The 24,100-nt window shown below is 39.1% G+C and overlaps 1 protein-coding gene across 15 annotated transcripts in view; it reads right to left on the bottom strand.

Annotated features, from left to right (window-relative positions):
- The window catches only part of RFX3 (regulatory factor X3), a 245,319-nt gene that overhangs the window by 84,338 nt on the left and 136,881 nt on the right, over positions 1–24,100 (bottom strand). For all 15 annotated transcript variants that reach the window (XM_056522517.1, XM_056522508.1, XM_056522457.1 and 12 more), the window contains one exon: positions 6,683–6,807. In XM_056522517.1, the coding sequence (XP_056378492.1) occupies positions 6,683–6,799 (117 nt within the window). In that variant the 5' untranslated portion in view covers positions 6,800–6,807. The remainder of the gene's footprint in view (positions 1–6,682; positions 6,808–24,100) is intronic.

The raw sequence follows: 24,100 nt of genomic DNA, 5'->3' as shown, positions 1-24,100 counted from the left end.
AACAATATAAAATGCCAGTCTAAAAGAGGACCTGCTGTCAGTCCCAAAAATAATGGTGCCCTGATTTCAACAGTTTTTTTTTTTCTTGCTGTGCCTCACTGATCACTGAGATATAGGGGTTTTACTATTTGTTTGATAATACTTTCTACTAAATAGTCAGATGGGAGGAACTTTTTGTTACAAAATTGTGTATGAATGTGAGGCTAAGTGAATGTGAGGCTAAGAGGGTGTGATTAGGAGATTACACCCCGGCCCCGTGAAACGATATATACATCAACAGACCCCTAATCACAAACAAAATGTATTTTATTTTTTGACTGACCACAGGGGACATGGCCGTCACGCCTCCTCCCATAGACTTGCATTGAGGGGACGTGGCCGTGACGTCACGAGCCTCCGCCCGCATCGCCAGTCATCCGGCACGGAGCGAAGTTCACTCCGTGCACCGGATGACTGGGGTACCACAGCAGAGGTCGATTATCAGACATCTTACCCCTTTTCTTTGGATAGAGGATAAGATGTCTAGGGGCGGAGTACCATTTTAAGAGCCACATGAGGCCTTTAGGCCACACATTGTGTATGTGTGCTTCAAGTTAATCATAGAATAAAAAAGTATATATTTTATATTTTTAAGTATTAATGAAACCTAATAATGATAATAATAATAATATATGCAAATATGCATAGCTTATATGTCACTATACATTAAACCACTTAACAGGCCTGTAAACATAATCACCAGTGCAAGGTTCACTTGGTTAATGGATAGATATCAAAGCATAATCCCATTGTTTTAGCCAGTCATCTTGAAGTATTTCATCGAGAAGGTCACTTCATAATTCAGTGGACTTGAAATGGAGATCTAAAAATATCCCCCATGCTTGCGATGGACGCTTACACTTCTGGATTAATTCAGCTTGACATGCTTTTTGTCTTGCTGGATTTCTGCAGTGGGTTTCATTCTGGATGGCGCTGGCACAGTACACGATTTCTCACATTTCAGCATGCTAATTATATTGTTCTACTCATTTTAATGTATCATTGTTCACTAGTAAGTTATGCTACATAATTACTCCAGCAGCGAGGAAGAACTAGCCCCAGCACTTTTCAAACATTAGAGGAAGAAAAAACAAAAATAATAAAAAATGCTTTCTCGGCTTCTTAAGTGTAGGCGGCAAAATTAATAGTAATTATGCACATAATGTAAAACTATACAACAAATATGACAAGACTTCCTGTAGGGAAAATGATCTGAGATAAATAATGAATTGTTTAGGAGACCAATTACATTTTTAGGAATTAGGTCTAATCAAATCATGAGTGGAAAGGTGTGCAATTTATTTTTTTCAGGAAACAGATGTCTACTAATACTGATAACTGCAAAGCGTTAAAGGGGTACTCCGGTCTAAAATATTTTTTTTCTTCAAAATTATCTGGTTCCAGAAACAGATTTGTAAATTACTTCTATTAAAAAATCTTAATCCTTCTACTACTTATCAGCTGCTGTATGCTCCAGAGGAAGTTGTGTAGTTCTTTTCAGTCTGAGCACAGACGGACATCTCTGTTCCTGTCAGGAACTGTCCAGAGCAGGAGAGGTTTGCTATGGGGATTTGCTCAGACTCTGGACAGTTCCTGATACGGACAGAGGTGTTAGCAGAGAGCACTGTGGTCAGACTGAAAAGAACTACATGACTTTCTCTGTAGCATACAGCAGTTGATAAGTACTGGAAGGATTAAGATGTTTTAATAGAAGTCATTTACAAATCTGCATAACTTTCTTGTTTTCCACCATAGTACCCCTTTAATGGGACATTACTTGGCAAAGCACTCTACACAGGTTGGATTTGCTGATGTAAACAGGATGATCCTATTTGCTATGATGGGTTTATGCAAATGTACCTAAAATTGGTCTTTTTGTGAGGATTTGCGGCCACTGTCAGGGCAGGGCTTAAAGGTCCTATTAAATGGGTATGTGTTTACAAACAATGATTCTTCTACAATATTTAAATAATTGATTTATAATACTGATCACTGGAAGGTTATTACTATGAGAATGACTATAAAATATGAACAGTCTGCGCAGCATAATCACAACTGGGACACATGATATAGCTTATCGGTGAAAAGAAAAGCATAAACACCAAGGAGATTGTGACCCAATTTTACCACCTTACCACCCGTAAAAATCTTCCTGTATGACCTTGCAGAGGACCACAGATATTGCTTATATCAATTTAACCAATAATTTTTCCAACTAGTAAGGCACAATACTATCAGTCTACAATACTATCAGTTTTGAAAAAAATGCTTCATTGTGATATTTTAGCATTTATATTGAAATTCCTATTTTTAAGGGCACCCTAAAGCTTACCCAAGCCTTTATAAAAGAATCTTTTCTACAAAGGTGAAGGTAACCCCTTATCCCTTCACATATATAATGTCCCTTTCCCTTCTGTTCAGTTTACAGTACATAGCTCTAATACAATTCTGCCTATTAATAAAATAATGTTACCAGGTCGGAAAAATCGATTACACAGGGATTTATATCCCTGGGATGGAAATCATTTATGTTCCCTTTGCTGACAGTAATTATTTTCTCAGTAACAATGCAGCCATCAAAAAGCAACCCCTTCATAGACCCCTATTTGAAACTTCATCTTTACGATGTATCTTTAGATTAGACTTCACTAGTGTTGAAGAGTATGCTCTATATACTTATGTAGGTATGCCTCATACACATTCCTGGACTTTACAAAGGGGTTATCCAGGAAAAATCTTTTCTTTATATATACAACTGGCTCCAGAAATTTAAATAGATTTGTAAAATACTTCTATTAAATTATTTTTAATCCTTTCAGTACTTATAAGCTGATGAAGTTGAGTTGTTCTTTTCTGTCTAAGTGCTCTCTGATGACACGTGTCTCGGGAACCGCCCAGTTTAGAAGCAAATCCCCATAGCAAACCTCTTCTGCTCTGTGCAGTTCCCGAAACAAGCAGAGATGTCAGCAGAGAGCACTGTTGCCAGACAAAAAACAACAACTCAACTTCAGCAGCTGATAATTATTGAAAGATTAAGATTTTTTAAAAGAAGTAATTTACAAATCTGTTTAACTTTCTGGAGCCAGTTGATATATATATATATATATTAAAAAAAAAGTTTTTTTTCCTGGAATACCCCTTTAAAATGTTTCATGCCACAGATTTACAATTATTATTTCACTTACTAAGATATAAGAAGCACAGATGTTTGTGCTGCACATCTTGATAAAGTTCACAATGCAATTTAAAAAACACAGATACCATGGAAATGAAAAGAATAACCCCTTAAAGGGGTACTCCACTGTAAAATCTTATCCGCTATCAAAAGGATAGGGATAAGATGTTAGATTGCTGCAACACCAATGTCATTCGGTGCACGGAGCGAACTCCGCTCCTTGCCCGATGACTGGCGATGCCGCCACACCCCCTCCATTCACGTCTATGGGAGGAGGCGTGATGGCTATATACTTCCCCTCATGCCCCCCCCCATAGACCTGAATGGAGGGGGCGTGGCATGCGGTCACAAACGCGGAAGCTGCAAGCTTCCCTGTTCTGGACGCCACTGCTGCTGGCCCAGAGATCGCGGGGGTCCTGCCTTTGGATAGGGGGTAAGAGGTTTACAGGAAAGTACTCCTTCAACCCCCCCTTGAGGACATCCATTTTTAATTTTTGCTCTTTGTTTTTTTTCCCACCTACCCTTGTAAAAATAATAACGCTTACAATTTTCCACCAACAGACCCACATGAGGACTTGTTTTTTGTGCCACCAATTTTACTTTGTAATTAAATCAATCATTTCACCACAAAATCTATGGCGAAACCAAAAAAAAAAATTATTAGTGAGGCAAAATAAAATAAAAAAACACCATTTTGTAAATATTGGGGGCTTTTAATTCCACATAGTGCACTTTTCGGTAAGAAGGACACCGTATATTTATTCTATAGGTCCATACGAATAAAATGATAACCAATTTATATAGATTTGATTTTGTTTTACTTCTTTTAAAAATTATAACTTTTTGCACAAAAGTTTGCAGTTCTGGACTTTGTCATTTTTACGTATTCGCCATTGACTGTGCAGTTACATTGTTATAGTTCAGACATTTATGCATGCAGCGATACCACATATGTTTATGTTTATTTTTGTTTACATTTTTTTTTTAAATGGGAAAGGGAGGGGAACTTTTATTAGGGAAGCAGTTAATTTAAATGTATTCACTTTTTTATTTTTACACTATTTTTTTACTGCCCATAGGGGACTATTATATGCAATCCTTGGATTGCATACACTGCTCAATGCTATGCCATAGCATAGCATTGAAACATGTTTCGGTGCTCCGCTGCTCCAGCTTGCCATAACTGACTGGAGCCTCAGACCAACGATTAGACGGCAAGGAGGCAGATAAGAGCCCAGGACCGAACTGCTATGACTCTCGCTCAGCTCCTGAGCAATAATTTTCATTTTTTTTGCATCTTTATCTAAAGACCCATATGGCGGCTCAAAAAATAACAAAAAACGCCATTATGTAACTTTTAAGGGGCTTAGTTTCTACGCAGTGCATTTTACGGTAAAAATAGATTATCTTTATTCTGTAGGTTCATACGATTACAACAATACTGGTTTTATAGGTTTTATTTTATTTTACCACTTTTAAAAAATTATAACCCTTTGTAAGAAAATATACTTAAAATTGAGTATGCTAAAAATTGTCCTCTATAACCCCTATAACACTTCTATTTTTCCGTATACGGGGATATGTGAGGGCTCATTTTTTTTTTTATTGGTACCAATTTTGTTGTGATATTTTTGATCACTTTTTATTTATTTTTTTCTGGTCAAATTTTGATTATATTTTAATAGTCTGGACATTTTTGTATTTATTGATACAACATATGTTTATGTTTATTTTTGTTTATGTTACTTTGTTTCAAATTTTTATTGGGGGGATTTAATTACATTTATTACTTTATTTTTTATTTTTTTTTTACACTATTTTTAGTCCCCATAGGGAACTAAAACCTGCAATCCTTAGATGTATTTTTTTAATTTTTTTTTATAATTGTATATTTATTAGAAAAGTTTTCAATAATTCAAAAAGAAACAGCGGAACAGACACGCAGGCTAGGAATGTAGTCACATAACTCGTCATGATTACAAGAGCCATGGCAAGACATAAATAGTTAAAGCAGGGTACTGTGGCTTGCTATGCAGCCAACATAACAGCAGGGTCCATGGAGTTGGAAAACATAAGGCTAGAATAAAGCCAAGAAAACATAACAAGTCAACCATGTGATTGCTTAGATCTAGTTTTTATTGATATTATTTTGGAACATGTATGGGTTTTCTTTTCAGTTTTTTGCAGTGTTCTTTTTTACCATGTTCAACTTGTGGGATAAATAATTAAATAATTTAATTGCAGGGGTAATTAAAGGGATAAAAAAGGAAACTATATATATTTATTTGAAATATTTTATATAATAATGTTTATTAAATTTTATTTAAAGGGGTATTCCGGCCATAGACATCTTTTCCCCTATTCAAACTGGATCGCGGTGGTGGGGGGGGGGGGGGGGGGGGAGGGGTGTTCCAGCGTCTGGCCCCCGTGATCTCCTTTGGATAGGAGATAAGATGTTTATGGCCAGAATACCCCTTTAACATTTTATTGTTACTGTTGAGCATGGCATGTCATAGGTTTAACTACACGGAGCGGAGACACCGCTCTTGGTAGTTACAGCAGGAGCCCAGCTATATTGATAGCCGAACTCCCGCAATCTCTGCACGTGACATCCATGCTGCCTTATTGTAGCCCTGCTGTTAAAATACGGCAGACAAGAAAAGTATCCTTAATGACCATTGTAAAATGGATAGGGGATAAGTTTGAGATCGCAGGGGGTCCGACCACTGGGGCCCCCTGCGATCTCTCTGTACGGGGGCCAGGCTCTCCGGCCAGATATCAGGTGTCGACCCCCGCACGAAGCGGCGGCTGACACGCCCCCTCAATACATCGCTATGGCAGAGCCGGAGATTGCCGAAGGCAGCACTCCGGCTATGCCATAGAGTTGTATTGAGGGGGCGTGTCGGTCGCCGCTTCGTGCGGGGGTCGACACGCCCCCTTCGCGTGGGCTGCCAGGGCCCCGTACAGGAGATCGCGGGGGGCCCCAGCGGTCGGACCCCCCGCGATCTGCAACTTATCCCCTATCCTTAGGATAGGGGATAAGTTGTTTACCACTTGTTCACTACTGGACTACTCCTTTAAGGTTTAAAATGTACCTGCTCTGCATAAGAGAACAGGATCCTGGAGTGCACTTCCAGTTTTAGAGGATGACAGCAAGGTGCAATCCGAAAATTGTCATATCCAACTCACTGTCAAATATTGAACCACAGTGGCATTCTTTCAGATTTCCTAACATAATATAGAGTTTATATACTAGTATTTCTGAAATGTTTCTGACATTTATCTGTAGATGCCTAATGTTCACTGAATACCAGGCTAATAATAATCTTTGTGAGCAAACCTTTAAAGCTTCTTAAAAAAAAAATTGAGAAGCAACCCTATATAAAAAAGACGTAATACTGTAATAGTAGATGTACTATCAATAACATTACTGGTAAAAGAATATGAACATTGAATGAGACATCTTACCTGCTGCTGCACTGGTACCTGTTGTACAACCTGGGTGGGTACTGCTGCTTGACCTGCCACAGATGTCTGTAATGTCACCGTCGAACCCGTGTCCGACACCGTTTCGGATGTCTGCATGGTAGTTTCTGAAAGTAAATTGATACTTTATAAATGGTTTTACATTGTTTAATCAACAGTGATATAAAAGTAAGTGAAAATATAGGTATGCTAAAACACTACTGTGATGGTAACATTCACGTTTATAAGAGCCGCCTATTATCAGAAGAATACAAGAAACTCTATTCCAACACACAGGGCAGCAATAGTCCAAATATTAAAACTTGATATTCACTAGTATGAAAATGGCAATACACGACCAATCAGAGTGGTTATTTCACTGGTATAACTTCTGTATTACTGAATGACATGCACAGATTTGCTGTCTAGTAAGTCCTGCCTACTGTTAAGTGTGGTACAGTACTGCTCTTCATCCACTCCTTAGGACACCAGGTAAGGGTGACTCCATTTTGTATCTCCTGTACACTGTGTGCACTCTACAGGACCCTGGAGAAGGACCTATTCTCTATGTATAAAGTGATGTATAACTTCTAGCAGCTATTTCTGACTTGCATATGAAAGGACTTGCTTTATCTGTTTTGCTATCTAGTTATTAAATTTTTTTCTTATTTTGGGTTGACATTTTGGAACCAATAACCAGTTTTCCCATAGAATTAAAGGAGTTCTCCGCTGCTCAGTGTTTGGAACAAACTGTTCCAAACGCTGGAGCCGGGAGCTCGTGACGTCATAGCCTCGCCCCTCAATGCAAGTCTATGGGAGAAGGCGTGATGTCACGAGGGGGCGGGGCCATGACATCACGAGCTCCCGGCGCTGTCTCCAGCCTTCGGAACAGTTTGTTCCAAATGCTGAGCAGCGGAGTACTCCTTTAAATATAATGATTTCAACATACAATGTCTGTCTTGGAACCAATTAATATTGTAACTTAAGGGACCACTGTATAGCTAATATTGTCAACCTTGCAATAAGGAATAAACCATTGATCTGATCCACACGCCCTACACACATTCTACCATAAAGACACCCCCCTGCGGACAAAAAAGTACATGTCAACCATAAAAAAAGATGCCCCCCTGCAAAGAGGGAGAACTTTTTGGCCATAACAAAATGCCCCCTGTAGACAGGAAGAACATGTTGACCATGAAAAAGATGCTCCCTTTGGACAAGAAGAACATGCTTTCCATAAAAAAAAGATGCCCCCTGCAAAGAGGAAGAACATGTCTACCAAAAAAAACATGCCCCCTACAGAGAGGAGGAACATTTTGACCATATAAAAGAGATGCCCCCTACTGACAGGAGGAACACATCTACCATAAAAAGACACCCTGTGCAGACAGGAAAAGCATGTCTACCATAATATATGATGTCCCCTGCAACCAGTAAGCAGATTGTTATACAAATTGCACAAGGTAATGTGATGAATTGGCTTGACTTTAACATACAAATGATCCTCTTCTTAGAAGAAGATGCACATCTCACAGAATGCGGACATACCTAGCAGCTCTCGATCAGTGTTTTGAAAGAAGCTGTCATTCGGTTGAGTTAAATATTTTCCTTAACATTCTTTCTAAGTGATCAATTCTGCAGGCAGCCATCACCCAGGATCATTTAGAATGCTAAAGCATGTTTGGGGAGAACAAACCTTTTGGCAGCTTTGTAAAGCAAATCTTTCAGATGTAATGGGCATGCTTGAGCATACTCAAAACATATTGTGGTCAAATTCCCAGATTCCGGGGCTGCCAATATGAAACTAAAGTTCTACTTAGCAATGGTCATGTAATGTCCACAACCCTGGCACGAGTACAACTTTTTCAAGTGCTTATGTTGTACTCCATTAACCCTTCATTTTGTTTTCAGCAGATACACTAATCCAATGTGATAAGATACATTTGCAGACTGTCACCGATGCTGCTCGAATATAAATGAGTGGCACGTTTATTGTAGGAAATATGTGCAAAATTTCAATCTAGTCATCCTTTCCTAATGTGACTGTCAGGTGTGTCACGAACAACAGATGCTGCTATGACAAAGGACCTTTTTATTCTGGCTAATTAAGCAGTTGGACACACCCGCCTGTTAATGGTTCCGCTTTTGTACCGCCAGCCCTAGCTGAATCATACAAGATCTACAGCTAAATAGGCCACAGTTTAAAAGAAGGCTAATTAACCCCTAGAAGAAGAGGAGAAAGAGTTCTGCAAAAACCCAGCTGCTCAATGAGACAAGATTAGCATTTTTTTTTCAAGTTGACAAGCAAAACCTTAGAGAAGCAAACTGTGTTTAGAACAAACGCGTGTTCTTGTAGGTTTTGTGCGCATCTTTGTTAAACATTCTGAAGATTATTTAATACACTTAAACTCGCAGCGGGGACCGTGCTGACATCTATAATTTACATGCCAGACAAATTGGTTTAATTGTCTGACCTAATCAATTATTTTATCAAACACAACTTTACACATGCGCTGACTTGAAAGGAAGAGACATCCACATTTCACTTTTCTTCAAGATTCTTAATTCCAAGTTTCCTTCCAAGACGTATGTTTCATTGTCAGCTTACAATGCAAAGAATGCCATGGATTTAAATACAGAATAACATAAAATACTAGAGTTCCTTCTCAAGTGCACTGGGGAAGTCTTTCTTTTTTCTGTAGCCTCTGACAATCACAGAAATCAACTACTAATCACTTTTATAATAGGAAACGTTTGGATGTTCACTTAAAAATAACTATATATGTAAAGATTCTGGGCTTCATTTACTAAGTAGATTTTGCAGGTTTTTTTTCTTTCTGTCGCATGTGTGGTGCGCTAGAATTTCCGTTGAAAAAACCAAAAGACCCTACTTACTTTCCACTTTACTCAAAAAACCCTACAAAGGGGCATGAGTCATCAAGGAAAATGGTGTGTCTCCCAAAAAAACAACAACTACATTTTCGAAAGAAACCTACAAATTTATCAATGTTTTCACATAAAATGTGATGGATTCTAGCTGTGAAAAAAACCCAAAAAAAGCAAAAGGTAGAGAAATTCACCAAATACAAGATACAATAGTAAATACCATGGAAAAATACCTGTCGGAAACAAGGAAAACTACAAGCCACTCTTCGTAAATGAGGTCTATTTTATTGTACTTTCAAGGCCTAGTTCACACATACTTTTTGTGGTCTTTATTAGCTTTAAAAAAGTCTCAAAATCCCCAGTGTTTTTATTTTTTAGTGCTACATGTACTTTTTGAACCAGGATTTGTGGTGTTTTTGGTTGCATTTTCCTTCATGCGATACAAGAATTTCTCTTGTATAAAAAACATAAATAAACACCACAAAGAATCCATCAATAACACGTGCATTGTTATAAGCAGGAAAAGAAAAAAGAAAACTAAAAAATTCCACTGACATCCCCAAAAATGTCCAAAGAAAACAACACATGATTTCCATCTCCATTTCACATGCAACAAAAAATGTCATATATAGATTTTAGGCACTGCTGCTGCTGATGGTAATCCGCCATTGAAATAATAAGCAGGCTACTTATTTTCCATGGATTTCACACACCGAAAAGCCAAAGATTAGCCCCATTGAATGACAATGTTGTTAATCCTCAAGCAGATCTGCGGAGCTTAAACTGAAAATATGTTGCAAAAATTGAGTGCCATCCTTGGTTTTCTGCTTGCAGATCCTCAAGTAAAAGTGTTGACTTAAATCTAACACATGGGAACATAGCCTTACTCTAACTTTTTTGGTTTTACAGTTTTCAGTGTTTCTGCTTAATTCTTCATTTTCATTGACTTTAAATTTTAAACACAATATTTCTGAAGCTTTAGAAATGTAAAGATTAATAAATAACAATCCATATATCTGAGTTTACTCAAGTCAGGGTACCTGATAGCGACCACATTATATGTAGTTGTCAATGTTTACTAAAATTTGCAAATGATGACTAGTAGGGATTGAACGATTATCGATTTGGGCGATATTATCGGCCGATATTCACGATTTTGGAAGTTATCGGTATCGGCAATTACCTTGCCGATAATGCCCCGTCCCCGTGCCGCACCCCCACCACCCCGGCCAGAGACTGCCTCCTCCACTGCCACATTGCCTCCCCCATTACTGGTTTTATAATTACCTGTTCCTGGGGCCCAGGGTCCACGCTATTTCTGGCTCCTGTGCGTCCTGTGTTACGCAGTGCGCACAGTGACAGCTCAGGAGGACACCGCAGGAGCCAGAAGAAGTGTGAACCCAGGGCCCCAGGAACAGGTAATTATAAAACCGGGGAATGGGGGAGGCAATAGGGAAGCGGCTGTCTCTGGCCGGGGCGGTGGTGGTGGTGCGTCGCGGAGGTGGTGGAGAGGGGGGGGGGTGGTCGCGGTGGCGGTGATAGGACTCAGGAGGACCCCAGGAAAGGCAGGGGGAGAGAAGTGGGTGGCGACGCTGGTCTCTGGCACCGCAAAAGCCGCTGCAGTTCATTGATTTAAAGCGCCCGCTTTAAATCAATGATCTGCAGCGGTGTCGCCCGGGGTGGGGGGGATAAGTAGCCGTTAACTTATACCGGAATATCGGTATAAGTTATCGGCCCTAACCTCCACAGAGTATCGGCCCTAAAAAAATGATATCGGTTGATCCCTAATGACTAGCTCCTTCTCTGCTTTTCTGCAGTTGTAACTTTTTATTTTTATTATTAAGGGGGCAGCCATCTTGCCTGAACTGCTTTTAATAACATTTAGTGATAGCATGACCCATAGACATAGGCACAATAACAATCATCAGATGCTATTCTTTGTATGGGAAAAGTTGGCAAGCATGACCTCTAAGACCTGTGCATAGGTCATTGTCCAAGTGAGGGGAGGCTGAGCTCCTACTGTTTCCCCGTTGTCACCTGTCACTGTATTTCTGTAGAAATAACCTTTCAGAAGCCTCCTCTTTATCATCACAGACAGAACAGAAAGTATCAGCTTAGGTTTTAGGCCACGTGTCCTGACTGAAAACCTCAATATTTCAGGATTACATCAAAACAAAGTAAAATGGAAAATCAGAAAGAAAAAAAAATTTCAAAAAAAAATTATAATTTTTCTTTTAACATAAAAACATAATTTAAACAATAGGTCATTTTCTGATGACGTTCCCATTAATGAACCTCCTAGATTATATAAATCAAGTTAGTAATACCTGGAGGGGAACATCTGGCCCAGTGCCTAAGCTGACTTTTCTATGACTTGACCTAAAATGCCAAAAGAAAGGCGGACTGGAATTTTCAATAGAATTTACTTAGTTTTCTTTTGTTGGTTTTTGACCACATATTAAATAAATTATTAAACCCCACAGCATATGATGGTTTCTATAATAAGCATTTTTCCTTGAAATTCGAGTTTTACCTTTAGAAAAATGTCATACTCACTCACAAAAGACTTGGAGGAAAAAGAGACTGTTAAAGGGGTATTCTCACCTTAGGCATGTATTGCATATCCAAAGGATACATTATAACTGTTTCATAGATGTGGATCTCACTTCTAAGACCTATGCTTATCTCCAGTCCTGCAGCAGAATACAGGTGTATTTTATACACATACACACACACACACACACACACACACACACACACACACACATATATATATATATATATATATACACACAGACAAAAATGGTGACTGTATTCCGGGATAAATACAGGCAACGTTTCTGTGGCCTCACACCACCATTTTCAAGCTTGAAAATGGTGGTGTGAGGTCACAGAAACGTTGCCTGTATTTATCCTGGAATAAACTTTTTTGCACATTTACTTTGAGTGCTGCGGTCACCATTTTTGTCTGTATAACCTTTTGGACCCAGGACCGGGGTCCCAGAGACTGACTGCACCCACGCACAGCTGGCTTGGGAGTGCTGCTCTTAAACCTTAATATATATATATATTAGTCTAACATGGAATCTTCCTAACATGTACCTCCAATATACATAGCAAATGCAGAGTGAACACACCCTTATACACCTAGAGCTGCGATATTAGCTCTTTAGAGGTTATGCACATTTGTTGGTTCATTTTTGTATGGGGCCATAATAAAGCTGCTATAAAGGGAAATGGGAACGTTACTTCACCCTGCAGTCCATCAGTCTCACACAGACACATATATGTATGGTATATTCAAAAGAAAAAATGGTATATTTAATTGGACTTCATACGTACATAGGTATGACCCCATACAACCACTGAATCTAGAGGTGAAGTTCTGAATATATTCTGAACCCAACGGACCCTGTGCTGCAGCACATGAAGGTGTACAGACTCCATACAATAAGTTGTGCCATGTGCATGAGCTCCTATTGTCGTCAAAATCCAAGATGAAATAAACAATATTTCTACTTTATTTCTTTATTTTTAAGTTTAAATGGAGAATAATAGTGATGTATAATGGAGAATAATGGTGAATGTATAAAGTGGGGATTTCTCCTAAAAAATAATATGATATTAAAGTAATATTCTACCTAAGCATATTGGACAGAAGGATAAGTAAAATAACAGCATCTAACACAAAGAGCCATTATATTCTAGCCCACACACCTAGAATGCCACATCTTTTGTCTCATACACCATGATCTGTATAAATAACAGCCCTGCAATAGGACAATTGTTTTGCCATTTCTTATGACATAAAACAATGCAGATACCCGCAAGGGTCTGTGAAATTGAACTATCAAAACTAGTAATTAAAATGTCTTTACTTCAACAATAAAATGAAAGTTAGCTTCTCAGCTATTTTACCATTTGACTCTAAGCTTTGCGAAGGATTAGCAAACATTCTTGAAGTAATTAGATTCTAGACCCATTATTCTGTTCAGATTGAAGAGGGATCGGGGGAAAACAACAAACCAACTGGCTCCCAGTGTCCGAGAATGGGACATCAATTCAAATGGCATCTGTTTTGGCTTTAGTATATAGGAATTACTACTGTAAGGGCCCTATATCCAAAACCACTAGGTGGAATGGTGATGGAGCAAAGTCTGAATTCAATACGTATTGTAGTTCAAAAAACCTAAACAAAGGACTGGAATTTATCTACATAAGCATCTTGCTGATTTTATTTTACTACAAAATACTCTAAAGTTAGGCTATACCCACACATGGCAGATTTGTTGCAGACACTTCAACTTAAAAACAGTTCCCTTCATATGAGTTCATCTTCTTATGGGTCCCTAGATATTAATGGATATAAAATAAAAAAATGTGGGCACCAGAAAGGCACACTGTTCTTATAACTGAACCTAGACTTGGTTAACATTAGTGAGGGAAACATAAAGAATATTAGTAGATACAATAATCTTATTCATTGGTTATAATCAATACTTTAATATTAAAATCGGTGTTATCATTTACTGTAGTATGGAACAGTGATGGCCTGAGCTGCAATGAGATAAATCAAGCCTGGGAACCAGTTAGGAGACTGAGGCTGGGCCTGAAAACATCACACTGCCACTAAGCCAATCACTGGCTGAGGCGAGATACCAAAGTGGCCAGTGATTGGCTGACCTGCACTGTGACGTCATGGGCCCCAGAATTAGAAAGATGATCCCACTGGACACTGGGGCAGCAATAACGGAGGTACCAGGGGAGCGCGGGAGGTAAGTAAAGGTTTAGATTTTTTTTTTATGCAGGCATCCTAAGCATATTATTAAAAAAAAATGTTTTGAGTACCTAATCATGGCATCCCCTTCCAGTTCTGGTTATTTTTATTGTGCATATAGAGTTTACAGAGGGGTGGGTTCAGAAACTCAGAAACTGTAGTTTGAAATACTGATGACTTTAAAAAATGTTGTTTAATTTTATTTATTCTATATTTATTCATTTATTTTATGCATTTTAACCCCCAAAAGGTAAAGAAGACCATTGAGGGTGGGGCTTAACAATACCATTTTTTTTATTGCCAGTTTCCCTTGAGGTTGACATATTAGTCCCAAAAACAGGGGGCATACCGTCTTCCGACACTGACAGCAGCACTGATCTTGGTCCTACAGCTACCCTACACCAAAGCTGGAAGCCTCATGGCTGACTACTATACTGTATGCCCTCTCACTGGGGGATATTCCAAGTATTTTGGGGCAGATTTATCAAAACCTGTGCAGAGGAAAAATTGACCAATTGCCCATAGCAACCAATCAGACTGCTTCCTATATTTTTGAAAAGTAATATCAAAGAAGCAATCTGATTGGTTGCTATGGGCAACTGGTCAACTATTCTTCTGCACAGGTTTTGATAAATCTCCCCCTTTGTACTTTTTTTGGGACACATTTCATTACAAATTTTTATGAATTACACACAAATTTCACTTTGTTTATTCCATGGTAGCCACTTTCTCAAAAGGGGGCATAGTCATGGTAGAAAGGGAGCAGGGGTTAAAATGAGTAAAATTTTTTTATTTTTGGCACAAAGGTTTGGCTTAAACTAAGTCAACTAATAGGTAGTGCAGAGTAGACAGTGTAAGATGCACCAGATCTTCAAACAGCCCAAACCACTGTTAAAAATCTGGTGCAATCTTAGACTGCCTAGTCTAAGAATTAGCCAGTTTTTGATTATCTCTACCATCAGGCACTATGTATACACTGATTGGGAAGACCAAGGCAGTAAAAAAAACAAACGGTCTCTGTCTCTGTGTGGCTATATCTAACAGCTGTCTCTCCTCTGCATCAGCACAATTTATGCAATGAGGTCTTAAGATAGTTTTGCATCTACACACTATTTATCATTTTTAGATATGATGAATATAGGTGTTGTGTACAGTAGAACAGTTTAATTAGCAAAATGTGAAATTTCATCTATTTTACAATAAAAAAGTAACATAATACCATGTTAATGCCTCTTCCTACAGACATAAATATATTATACATGTAGACAATGCAACAGACCTTCACTTAATACCTTTTTTACTGGACTTTGTTGTATCTTTTAGAGTGATTGTTTAGTGCAAGTATGTGGTGGACATTGATGGAGAACTAAAGATAAAAGATATGTGAGTTGTGTGAAGGTCACGAAGATGCTTTTCTGACATCATCGAGAGGAATCCAAAAGGGAAGCCACTCATACTCTGCAGGCTACAAAATCGTTCCAATTCTTTCCCTGCGGAGCACTTAATAAATTGTGTGTTTTATAAATGCAATGATTGTGTTTTTAATTGAAAACACACAGTACGAATCCACTCTAGTCAGAAAGCAAGTCACTTGAATTTTAACAATCCAAGATTCATTTGCAACATGAATATACTTTAACTATTTAGAACCAATTACAAAAGAAATTCACATTGATTAGTATTGAACTAGGAGTCAGTTCTAGCTGATACACATAGCCTACTCATTCCATGTTTTCTGGATAACATTTTTCATGGGTACAAGTAATATTTTAGCACAACAAAAACACCCACACTCGGTATAGGGCAGTTACTGCCAAACATTTACAAAAAAAAAATTTCCCCACTTTGGGAAACTGCTACATACATATAGGGGAAGATTTATCAAAATCTGTGTAGAGGAAAAGTGGTGCAGTTGTCCATAGAACACAATCAAATCGCCTTCTTAATTTTTTAAAAGGCAGTTGAAAAATGAAAGAAGCAATCTGATTGGTTGCTATGGGCAACTGGTCAACATTTCCTCGGCAAAGGTTTTGATAAATCTCCCCCATAATGCCTTACAAAGCTTAGAAAAAAGAACATCTTCAGCACTCACCAAATGCTGCTTGGCTTCTTGGTATATTAAAATGCAAGCATAAGAAAAAGGGTGCACTTTGTCAATGCTAAGGGTGCAAAACAACCGATGATCTCCCATGTCAGTATCCCATGCCTGCGTTTCAAGTAACATAAAAGATTGGAAACATTGGGTGAGTGCCACATGAGACCAGTATCTCTCCCAATACTTCCATAATCATGCATGTCTAGATTGACCATGGCATGGTAAAATCCAGCATCCACAATCTATTAAACCCAAATGGGTGATTCTGATCTGCCATTGTATTAGATTGATAATTGGTAAATATGTATTGATCTGAGAATCTTCCTCCTGGGCAGACTGATATTTAAATTTTTTCTCCATTCTACAATGAAAAAATGTGCAATGTATTTTGCAAAATGTTATTATAATAAAGGGTATGTAAAATAATGCATTCCCCTGAGGCCATTGTCTGAGATTGGCACAAAGTTAAAAATGATCTTTACAGCTGGTTTACAGCAGAATTCACCGTAAAAAAGCTAAATCTTTATCAAATGTCCAAGAGTAAGGACTGTGAGACAACCTAACTTCCCTTGGCATGCAGTAAGTCCCCTTGGCATACAGTGTTTTGTATTGTTATAGTGTTGGAATGGGGGACATTCGTATTGAGAGGGTGTAGGCTTTGTACGTCTTTTCTTTATTGAAAATTAATAAAAACATTTCATTTAAAAAGTTCCCAGTGCAACCCAAACCATGTGACTGTGACCATTGATGGACCAGGTAACCATTTCTAACAGCAGCTGTGGGAACTATAGGCTTTCTCAGGCATCACAAAGAAGGCAACATCTCATTTTGCTGAAACTCTAGATATTTAGCTCATTCCAAACTGTAGTCCAGGTCTAAGGCAAAATACAAGGAGACAAATCAAAGTATGCCAGAATTTCGGCGCAGAGTGAACTAAAAACTGGCAAATGTGTAATCAGACAGATATGAATTAGACAGTCTTTATTCGTCTTCCTAAGTGTTTGAGCTAGGTTTACACCACGATTTGTGCCTCCAAGGTATGAATATGTTGGGAAAATGTCAAAATTACATGCCAACATCATTTCTTGGAAGGAAGTGCGGAAGGCTTTTGGCCTTCCTTTCCTTCTCTCTAAACAGATGCCCTTGCGTGAACATCTGGAGTTTCCACAGGAAAATCCTCCTCCTGGCTGTGTTTATGGAACACCAATGGGGTCACTTCGGTTAGGGCTCTCATAAATAGGGAAGAGCATAGACAGTTTGCGCCAAAGGAAATCCTTAGCTCCTTTGGACTGCTCAATCCCACCTCCTGTATGCCAATCATGTGTCCGCCTTTTGTTCCTCTAGACTTAGGGATCTTACCCGGGAGGCAACTACTCATTCAGTGGAGGATATCATAGGCACAGAACCAAGGAGGGCCTCGATTTTGATGCGCTACTCGGCATAATAGGTTTCCCAAATTAGACCCTGAAAAACTATTCTCCACATGGAAGGAGTGGACCGGGGACACTGCAATTACTGACACCATTCTGGCGGGCTGGGGGGCGGTTCGTAAGCATGTTATTAACGAGTGATTGCGGGAGACCTACTTTAAACTGTCACATGCTGCTTTGTATAGTTTCAACATTTTTCCCTCACCTTCCTTCCCGGATAGGATCACTAGTTGGCATAAATGTCATGCACCACTTAATGAATTTATACCATGGGGTTTGGGACTGCTCTTTTACGGCTGACTACTGGCAGTTGGTGAGAACCTACATCTATGACCACTGGAAGACACAACTCCAGTTTACTCCCCAATCTTTATCAACTTTGCACACCGGTGGGGGGGCAGGAAGAAGAGGATCACTTCACACATGCAGAGCTTTTAGTAGCATTGAGATGTCTCTTTGCCAAATAGTTAGACGTGGTAACTCCAGATTTGCCAATGCTGGTGTCTCAATTGAAGACTCTGGCACGAAGAAATTCTTTCAGAAATGGAGATATTTTATTGTGACTCACTTCGACTCTCAGGGGATTGCTGACATTGTTCGTCCTTTCAAACACACCACATGGTATAATATTGAGTCTCTGCAGGGTACTCTGGGAGCCCTGCAGTTACAGGATGATTGAGTATTTGTGTCTTTTGCAATCCTGTTTTCATCCTGGATCCCTTGGGAGTCGGGGTGAGCAGCTCCAGGTGGGACAGATAGGTGTGGGTGGTGTGTGGAGATGTGGGCGGATGTTAGTGAGGACTCAAGGAATTTGTTTACGACTGGAGGAGCCTCTATTGGGACTTGCATTATTGCCTTCACTGAGTGCATCTTAGAGTTACGTGAGGGGATTGTTTTGTTTTCTATCATTTTGTATTATCGTCTGCCTTTTTTTTCAATTTTTATGATGGCATCTTGTATTTGCTGAAAAATGTTTAATAAAAATATATTTAAAAAAATAAATAAATAAAATTCCAAGGTGTCTGTGCTCGGACAGGAACAGGCCCTATTCATTTCAATGGCCTGAAACTTAGTCATCTAGTGACTACGTTCAGGTCCTTTTCCAAACATATCAGAGTTTTGTCTCAGACTGAAACCGCTTTCAACAATTTTCTGTCTGAGCCCAACCTCACTGGCCTATGACATATTGACATTTTCCTGACATATCTGTGGCCTTACTGTGAAAGTGAGTCTGCACTGTGCTTTGTGCAGCAGTAAGCAGTATGTCACAGGCAGCATGCACTTGTTCAATGGAAGAAAGGGCTAAGTTGACCATATGGAAATATTGTTAAATCATCTATAGGAAGCAGAATGAACAGATTTACTGACAACAGCAGAATACACTGAGCTAAGCAGATTTGCAGTTATCACCTAGATTTGCAGGCTTTTTGTTATGTAATAGTTCAGGCACATTCTGTGACTAATATGTTTTTATGTCTGCATACAGGAGATAGAAAAAGAGGCCTTAAGAAAGCCTGGGCTTAGTACCTAAAGCTGAGCCAGTCTGCCTGCTGAAGATGATCCACAGTGCTCCAGTGTAAACTCACCCTTCCTCCTTTAAGGGCTTTTTATAACCTCTTCCATGCTGTTTCTTACATTTAGTGCATTAGTAGTGTACTGTGTAAGTCATTCCCTAGACCTCTTCAGTGCCCTTTTAATAGCACTATGTCATGAGAAAAAAGCATGTGCTGTACTGTACTTTAACTGGCCAAAGTAGTACGGGAAAGGAGGCCCAGTGTGTGCACTACTGGCAAACAGCCCGGATCCTGTCCCATCCACTGAAATGAATAAAATAAGAAATAGCTCTACACCATGGAGGGAGTTTTCTAACAGCAGTGAGAGTCCAAAAATCACCTTGTCTCCACTCTGAGGGGTTAATATAATAAAACTAGACAGGTGTTTAAAAATCTTTTGAAACAATGGGTATGCTTTAAGAATGTCAGCAGCACAGTAGTTGACCCTATTTACATAACCCACTAAAAATGGGCACTTTAATTTACCAACAGGAACCTGGGGAGAAAAGAAAAGACAAGAGACAAAAGACAAAAGAGATGATGTATAATTGCTTGGTGGTTAAAGTAGAGCTTTTAGGTTTTTGTTATCAGTTGTTCCAACGTGCACCGTAATAGTAATGTGGTGTGAATCTACAGTATGGCCGGATAATACCTGCAGAACAAAGGGAAATGATTGGCTTAGTAGAAAATAAAGCTCAGGCTAATAACAGATAGTTGTTATGTACAATCACAGCTGATTTGGATGCACAGTGTACGAATACAAGCCCAGAACATAGCTTAGGGTATGAATATTAACTGTACCAGGAAACTGGGGTGAAAATAGTGGGTTTTTTTGAATGGAAAGTGCTGTCAAAGTTTTATGACGCTGTCATAATATGGTTCAAGGCAGAATCCCTGGAAATTAAGGATGTAAATGAAGACTGAGACACAAGTCACTTATAGAGTACATGTGTATTCCATAGGGAGGAAGCAGCAGATAGGGCATGATTCTGCAGATTACATGACGGCGGCACACCCCGCCTTACAAGCTGAAAAGAGATATCAAGACTGATGTGGTGATGTCTACTGGGCAATAATAGGAATTAGAAAGTCAATATTGAAGTAATGAGTCATGTGTGACAGCAGTATAGGAATAGCTTCAAGCATTAAAATAATGTGAGTATACTATTAGGGAACACATCACATAAAACACAGTCACCCAGCTCTTTCCGTTTTCAAAGTCCACATTTAACATTTGCTTGAATCAGTATGCACATAAATTTATGTCTAGCAACACAAAGAAAAATAACTGCAGCCGTCATTTCATTCAAGTGCTATGAAATCATTGAGATTACCCCGGCGGAGTCACTCAAAGATGCCAGGCTTGCTCAACAGGGACGCTCTTTTTACCTGCAAAATGTGCTGCTAAGCTCTTCTGAAAATGCATTTAAAACAAGGAAAGAAGAGAGATTTCCACAGACTACCAGAGGTCTAAACCACAACCCTGCATACCACCATTTGTTTTGTATTGCCATCCCCTATACCCATCATCATCAGGAGGTCTTCATCTATTCTTGTACACAGGTTAGTCTCCGGTCACACTAGCATCTTTCTCTACATTTGTTTTTTTATTTTCTTCAGAGTACCTGATTTCAGGTAGATTTTTTGCTAGACTGTTCCAAAAAAGTATCTCTACAGGCAATCCTACTCTTAGGTGATATAGAGGTGTGCGGTTTCTTCCACTTCACCACTGTGCCATAGTGGTCTGCACTACATGGTGCTGTTAGGTTGCCAGAGCTACTAGTGTCAAAAAAATGTAATGATTAAAGGAGTAGAAAAGAAGTAACCCTTTATTCTTAAGATTTCTGATCGCGAAATTACCAGAAAAAAAAAAAAATCTAAGTAAACTGTAACTCACATGAGATGATTTTATACTAAAACAAGCAGTATACTTGACATAAAGAGAATTCAACATTACACAGTCATTCTGAGTCACCATTTCATCAGTCATTCATGGTGGTGGAGATAAAGATAATTGATTCTTTTTTAAAGGGCTATTCCAGACATATACATTTTTTAGAGTAGACTCAGGATTCTTTTAAATAATAATAAATAAAAAAACAATGCATTCTCACCTGAACTGACCCCTAGCTTCTATTTTGATATCTCCTGGTCCCCACTTCTGATATTTTATTCCTGCAGGAACAATTGATTGAGAGGGCAGGAATGAAACATCAGAGGAAGTGGGTAAGGAGCTGAATCCAGTAGCCATCGGAACATCAGCTGTGGGGAGGGGAGCGGAATCGGAGCAGGTGAGTATGCATGATTTTTTTTTTTCTGAAAGAGCCCACTTTAAAATATTTTGTATGCTGAGAGTACCCTTTTAAGTAGGGTTATAAGAAAAGTGTACCAGTGTACTATCCTACAGTGCTGATCAAAAAGAAGACAAAAATAATAATAATCTTAAGGCAGCGTAGTTGTCAATTGACTTATGTTAGGAAAACATACTCCAAAAGAATAAACTCAAAATACATTTCTAGATCAACAACCTACCTTGGAAAACTAGTAAACATAAATTTGTATTATATTTGTTGTTATTTAATTATTACAAATTTGCTTCATTTTCATTTTAGATCCAATGGGACAATAAGAACTGTAAAAACTAAACATAGCCTCTAAATATGAAAAGTTTTCTGCAATATGTATAGATATACAATAAAATGCTCCCTTAATAGGCCTCCCTATGTGTCCCTATATTCCCAGGTCGGTACTAGAGAATGGTGAATTCAGACTGCCCAGTAAACCTGAATGAACACGATTAGAAGGAACATGATCCTGTAATAGTTTTCTTGTTGCTGACACAATTAAAGAATAATAGAATCATTATGGAGTTTCATATTGTTATGTGTCCAGATTTGACTCCTAAATTATCAAAATCCTACCCTAAAGATATAAGAAAAATACAATTGTGCTTTATGTAATTGTGTTGAGAACAAGAAAACAGTAAAAACCATCAGAAGGTTAAAAAACACAATTACCGTACATTTGGAGTAAATTGTCATTAGCAAAAATTAGATATTAAGACTCTAATAAGAACTACAGATTATGTGCCAGGACATGTGCCATTACTGGCCAGCCTAACAGCCTAGGCAGTGATGTTCCCTTGATCAAAATGTCTCATCGATTTTGCATGTGGGCCACAACACTTATTTTAAATGGGCACTGTCACCAACTTTATTTTTTGATATGTTGTAGTACTTATGTACTACAGCATATCTCTAATATACTTTTATTATTTTTTTTCATTAAAAAGATTTAATTTACATTTTACCTTTTTTTACCTCTTATTTTTTTAAGGTCATTACTTATTAGCAATTATTGCTGTTAGTTTTGGCACCAAATATGCTAAGGGTCTGGGCACACCATGCTTCCCATGGCAGCCGTTGCAGTGCCGTGGATTGTAATTTGCCATAGATTGTGATGGAGTGACTCAGCAGTTTTCCCTGCTCGAGCGCTCCGCCTCCATCACATTCTATAGGCTGACACTCGTACACCACCCCCCCAACCATTGGTTACTGCGGGGGCTGGGGAGGGGGGGTGTGCGAGTGTTACGTGACATATTTAATCATCAGGCATCGCAGCTCACGGCAGTCTCACTTGGGCTATCAAAGGGAGAGGATCTCTCCCTGTGATAGCCCGAAGCTGCACAGCTCTCGGAATCGGGCCACAGACGCCATGAGAGCTCCGTGCAGCTTCGGGCTATCACAGGGAGAGATCCTCTTCCTGTGATAGCCCAAGTGAGACTGCCGTGAGCTGCGATTCCTGATGATTAAATATGTCACGTAACACTCGCACACACCCCCTCCCCAGCCCCCGCAGTAACCAATGGTTGGGGGGGGTGTACGAGTGTCAGCCTATAGAATGTGATGGAGGCGGATCGCTCGAGCAGGGAAAACTGCTGAGTCACTCCATCACAATCTATGGCAAATTACAATCCACGGCACTGCACCGGCATGCCAGGCTGAATCAGTCGTGCTTGGACCGTGCAGACATTGCTGTTCCCCATAACCAGTAGTGCCTTCCACTTGGTATTCTGCAGAAAGAATGAACATGGTCATCCTTTCAGCACATGAATTTCAGTGGGAAAGTGTTGCAGTTAAAATGTAGTAGTGTGCAATGTACAGCAGAGCCAGGCAGGTGAGTATGCACAGTTTTTTTCTTGTGAAAGCACCCTAACTTTAACACATTTTGTATGCTGGGTATACACCTGTACGTAGGAAGATACTTTTCAATGTGGGTTATAAGCACAGTATACCAGTGAACTATCCTACAGTGCTGATCCAGAAGGAGCCAAGAAACTCATGAGGTAGAGAAGTTGCCAATTGACTCCTATAAAAAAAAATTCTCTAAATATTAGAATAAATTCCGAGCTCAACAACCCACCTTGGAAATCCAATACACATAAACTTATATGATATTTCTCAGAAAAAGGCATCCAGTCCCCTCATGAACTCTATCAACATTCATGAACCAAACGGCCAAATGACATTTGGGGTAGCAGTAGCAGAAATGACCCCCAGTGTTGCTGCTCTTGGCTGTCCAGTGCACTCAGCTTTTTCTAACGGCAAAGTCTTTAGTAGCAATTTACTTCAGTAGTCACCCATGACAGCTGGCATTATGAAATGCGCACTTAATGAA

This window comes from Hyla sarda, chromosome 1 (genome assembly GCF_029499605.1).
Source record: "Hyla sarda isolate aHylSar1 chromosome 1, aHylSar1.hap1, whole genome shotgun sequence".
NCBI classification, from domain to species: domain Eukaryota; kingdom Metazoa; phylum Chordata; class Amphibia; order Anura; family Hylidae; genus Hyla; species Hyla sarda.
The sequence above is the reverse complement of the archived record's forward strand: the minus strand, read 5'-3'. Positions and strand labels throughout refer to the sequence as shown.